The following is a 4,714-nucleotide window of genomic DNA, read 5'->3' on the forward strand; positions in this document are numbered from 1 at the left end:
TTAATGCTGCAAGATGGAGAAAAGGACAAACCCAAACTCAGTACTTCACACTGTGTATTTGTAAGCGTTATATCCGACAGATTAATTACCTTAAGAACAGATTTAGATGTTTCTGCTTGACTTGTATTTTGAAACCGTCTACGTCTATCAGATCCTCCATGTTGGTCCTTCTTTCTTTTCTGCGATTGAGAGACAAATCTCTGGATACCAGAGGCTGATGAATCAGATTCACCTCCATATGAATTTGTAGAAGACATAGAGTGGGATCTATTACATGTGGTTTTAGTTATGTATTTCCATCTATAAACCCTTTGATTTTCATAGTCAGTCTGATCCCTCTGAAATTTTTTACATTTCTGTACTTGGATTTGTTTTTCCCATGAATCCTGCATATCATCCATTTCCTTTTTATAGGTTTCTAAATCCGATGGAGTCAATACATCATAGATAGCTTTCGTGGTAGAGTCAATTTGTAATGAGATTTCAGAGAGACTTCTAGTATTCAACTCAATGATCAGTTGCATATACATCAGGGAACTTTTGGTACTAACCTCCTCCCATTTTGTACAAAATTCTTCGTCGTCACGACCATAGGAAGGAAACGTTTGAATCCGTAGGCCACGTGGGATAAAATTCTTTGTAAGATATTGCTCCAAAGTAGAGCGATTCCACCAAATTTTCATGCGCTTGTGTAAAAGATTTTTTAAAATGATTTTATTTGATCTCAGAGCATCTTGATCGGAACCTGATGTATGCCCAGTGCCAAACAGGTTAACCGCCTGTGCCTTCCAGGCAGTTTCTCGTACTGAGAAATCCATAGAGGAAAGAAGTATCTGTAAACACAGAAGAATATGTCACCAAAGGTACATATAACCCTACATATATAGTAGGTAAAGGTATGTGATTGTAATTATAACACCGAAAAGAGAACCATACCACAAAATAAATAGCAAGATAATAGAATATACAAAATCAATTTTTATTAATACAATTTAGTGATAAAAAATATATTAAAATTTGAAAAAAAGAGAATAAATAGGCACTGGTGGACATACAAAGATATAGGACAATGGTAGGACACAAATACATCAAAATATGCAAATATAAGGAATAAATGCCACAATAGCTGGTAGGATACAAGGGTGATGCCTGCCAAAAATATGCAATAAAGGGTGCCAAACCATACCTACACCTGAACCCCAACGATCGTTTCGCTGTTATGCCGCTTCTTCAGGGGGCGTGACTAACCTGAGAGAGTCTGTAACCTTTATATCCTGCCCTAACCAATGGGATCCTCAGTATTATGATCGGCATCTATATACTCCAATTGTAGCATAGCCCGTAGTTAACACACAGGTGCTACCACTAACCTCACTTTCTATTGTGCATGTGAGCACATATCTCCGTGGCGTGCTTTCCAGCGTGGAACGCAGGAATCCCTATAGTGCGCAGGCGCAACCGGAAGTCTCCAGTGCGTCCGTGATGGTGACATGTCACATGACCGCATTCTGCAGTCACATGACCTGTCAGCACGAGATCTCTGGAAACACAAACCAGGTGGGCGTAGCCAGAAATCTCCAACACGGCTGCATTGACAGCATATCACGTGACCGCTAAGTGTAGTCACATGATAGGGTCTCAGCCGAAAAAAATTGTAACTTTATTGATAGCGAACAGTAGTCGCAAGCGCAGAAACCTAACACCAACAATACAGCAAACCACCAGGTGAGTAATCAAATAAACTAGTGAATAAATAAAGGTGACAAGAAGTGACAAGTGATAGTGAATACATAGTAAAGCATACGAATATAATAAATAAAAAACCAACAACCAAAAATAAATTTAAAAAGGAAATAAAATAATGATTATACCTAAAAATAATAAAGAAGAAAAATTGATATTAAACATAATCAAATTATTAAAAATTGTAAAAAATAAATAATAGATGGATGAAATGTGTGGTGGAAAAAAAAAAAAATATATATATATAATAAAATAATCATGATATATATATGTTATATATATATATATATATATATATATATATATATATATATATATATATAAAAAATGTAGTGAAAGAAAACAAAGAATTAGTTCAATAGCAGATGGGGAACAGTAAAACCCCATAGTATGTGTAATTAATATCTTATAGTACAAATAAATGTATAGAATAAATAGATTAGTGACCAAATTCATGGGGTATATAAATTATAATAAAACAAATTGATTTATAAAGAAATTGATAGAAGGACAGTGAAATAAATAATTAGAGGATGTATATTTAGTTGTATGAATAAGCAGCTAATAAGTGTATGAAAATATAGGTATGTGTGGAAATAGTGTGCATGAGTAATGTGCACAAAGGCATATGTGAATGATACAAGTGGATCATGACATAGAGTATATCACTCGTGTGTATGTAAACATACGCGTGCATGCGTATATAGTAGAGATGAATAAAGTGCAAAACGTGCAAATATATGCATATGTGGACAATATATGCAAAGAAAAACATATGTAATATTTTTAATACACAATGAATATCATATAAGAATAAAAATTATTAAAAAATTATATTTTTTAGAAGTAAGGTTATGGTCTGGCACCCTTCAGAGATATTATAAAACAATGTTCAAAAAGAGGGGGGGGGGGGGAAGGGGGAGAAAAGGGGGGATGGAAGAACGGGAAGGGGGAAGGGGAAAAAATGGATGTATGCGATCATGATGGACAACACATGAACAGGATTCCCAAAGAACGGTTATTCAAGACAGGCTTCCAACTCTCAAAACTAAACAAAAGAGGAAAGGAAAGAAAAATTAAAAACAGATAATATAAATTAAAAAGTGAACAACCTAACGGTTAGTCACAACACTAGAGGTATCCGATCAAGAGAAATATAAGAGTAATAAATTCAACAAGCGCATGAAGGAGGATGGAATCAGGTATTATAAAAATGGAGCAAAGGACAAATTCTCATTCAAACCAAGTGGATGTAAAGTTTTCAAGCGGTGGATCCACTGTGTTTCTCTTTGGGCTAGAAGTTTTTTCCAGTTTCCTCCACGAGGGCTTAGAAAAATCCTGTCTATGCCTCTTACCTGTAGATTTGTGGGATCACATGAATGCTGAAGTTTGAAATGGCGTGGAATTGTAGTATGTCTAGATAGATCTTCTTCTTCCTTTGCTGATATAATCCCCAAGACATGCTCACGCACCCTTCTCTTCAATTCTCTTGAAGTGAGGCCTATGTAAACCAAATTACAGGGACAGGTAGCATAATATATGACACCGACTGTACTGCATGTGATTGCATGTGTGATCTTATATTCTTTTATCCCACTAGAATCAAGGAAGCTATTGCTTAGGAGAATATTCGGGCATGCCACACAGGATCCACATGGTTTACATCCCCACTGTGGACCTTTGGATCCAAATAGTTTTGGTGGTTGTTTGCCCCCATAATGGCTATGGACGAGCATATCCCTGAGGTTCGGTGCCCTCTTATACGTAATGGAGGGATGTGGTTGCAGATACAGTGACAGTGTGGGGTCTAAGCATAGGATGTCCCAGTGCTTTGCCAAGATGTTGCGAACTTGGTCTGATTGTGAGTGATACATAGTAATGAACCTCACCTGGTTGTCCCGTCCTTTTGGGGGTTTGGTCTGGAGGAGAAGGTCACGATTTATGTATGTTTAATGTTATCAATAAATATTTTGTATGTTCCTATTACTTGTTGTGGTTATCTAGTAATTTTCCATTGGTGCATATACGTGAATTTATTACTAGTTCAATATTTCCCTGTTGGGATTTTTTTGTCCCACAGGATGCTTTTTGGTGTATATGTCTACAGACTAGTATAACCAGCAGATTATTTGTTGTGGAACAAAGACACAGAATTGCGCTGAAAAATTATTCCTGCCTCCTCTGCTGAGGTTTGTGAAGTTGAGGCAGCTTGTTGAAATGTATGAGGCAACACACAGCTATCTGCCCCTCTCTGTAATACAATGCTGAAGAAAGTGACTGGGAGGTTAATGGCTGCAGTAAAAATTATTTTCAGTGAAAAAAAACACTGCTCTCTGTACACTAGAACGCTGATGTGACTAGGATGTGAAACGCTGCTGAATGAGCTTTTCCCTGCTGTAACACACACACAGCGATGTCCGTCCTATCTGTCTGTAATGTTTTGAATGATGTGACGAGCTGCAAAATGGCTGCCGAATATATAGGGCTTTAACATCATAGGGGTGACTGGCTGCTGATAGGCTGCATCCTGCATGTGATTCAGGGTCATCCTGTCTACTTCCCTTCCCGCCTTGCCTTCCCAGCATTCTTTGCCCCTTCTACGGACATGTGGATCCACCATTTTAGATGCCCTGGAGCCGGTACCGCAGCAAATGAAGTATAATGAAGCCAATCACACGATAGAATCGCGGCGATATTCGCATTTGTTGCGAATCGAATATTTTGAATTCAGGTTCGTCAGCTTTGATTTGCTCATCTCTAATAGACAAGACTGTGTCCTTCCAAATCATGTCAATCTCTGAATACTCATGTCCATGCAAAATTTTAGCTTCATTTTTAATACATTTGCTACATTTTTAGCTTTCAATTCGTCATTATGGGGGACTGTAGAATGATGGGGAAAACTAGATTTTTTATTTTAGCATAAGGCCTCAACAAACCAAAATGCAAAAAAAGGCTTAAGGGTCTGAAT

General features: G+C 37.3%; 1 protein-coding gene across 1 annotated transcript; it reads right to left on the reverse strand.

The window, feature by feature from the left end:
• Positions 1–228: 228 nt before the first annotated feature.
• On the reverse strand, positions 229–3,637 carry LOC130367467 (uncharacterized). Its single transcript, XM_056569888.1, has 3 exons — positions 3,099–3,637; positions 363–833; positions 229–267 (listed from the first exon to the last, which is right to left on the reverse strand). Exons 1-3 carry the CDS (start codon positions 3,615–3,617, stop codon positions 229–231), a joined length of 1,029 nt encoding a protein of 342 aa, XP_056425863.1. The 5' UTR covers positions 3,618–3,637.
• Between the last annotated feature and the right edge of the window lie 1,077 nt (positions 3,638–4,714).

The sequence above is a fragment of the Hyla sarda genome, chromosome 4 (genome assembly GCF_029499605.1).
Source record: "Hyla sarda isolate aHylSar1 chromosome 4, aHylSar1.hap1, whole genome shotgun sequence".
Taxonomy (NCBI): domain Eukaryota; kingdom Metazoa; phylum Chordata; class Amphibia; order Anura; family Hylidae; genus Hyla; species Hyla sarda.

Coding starts and splice junctions, on each gene's coding strand:
- LOC130367467 (XM_056569888.1), bottom strand. CDS start 3,617: ATGTATCACTCACAATCAGACCAAGTTCGCAACATCTTGGCAAAGCAC. Junction 834..3,098: donor GTGATCCCACAAATCTACAG/GTAAGAGGCATA, acceptor CTGTGTTTACAG/ATACTTCTTTCCTCTATGGA. Junction 268..362: donor CATGGGAAAAACAAATCCAA/GTACAGAAATGT, acceptor CACATGTAATAG/ATCCCACTCTATGTCTTCTA.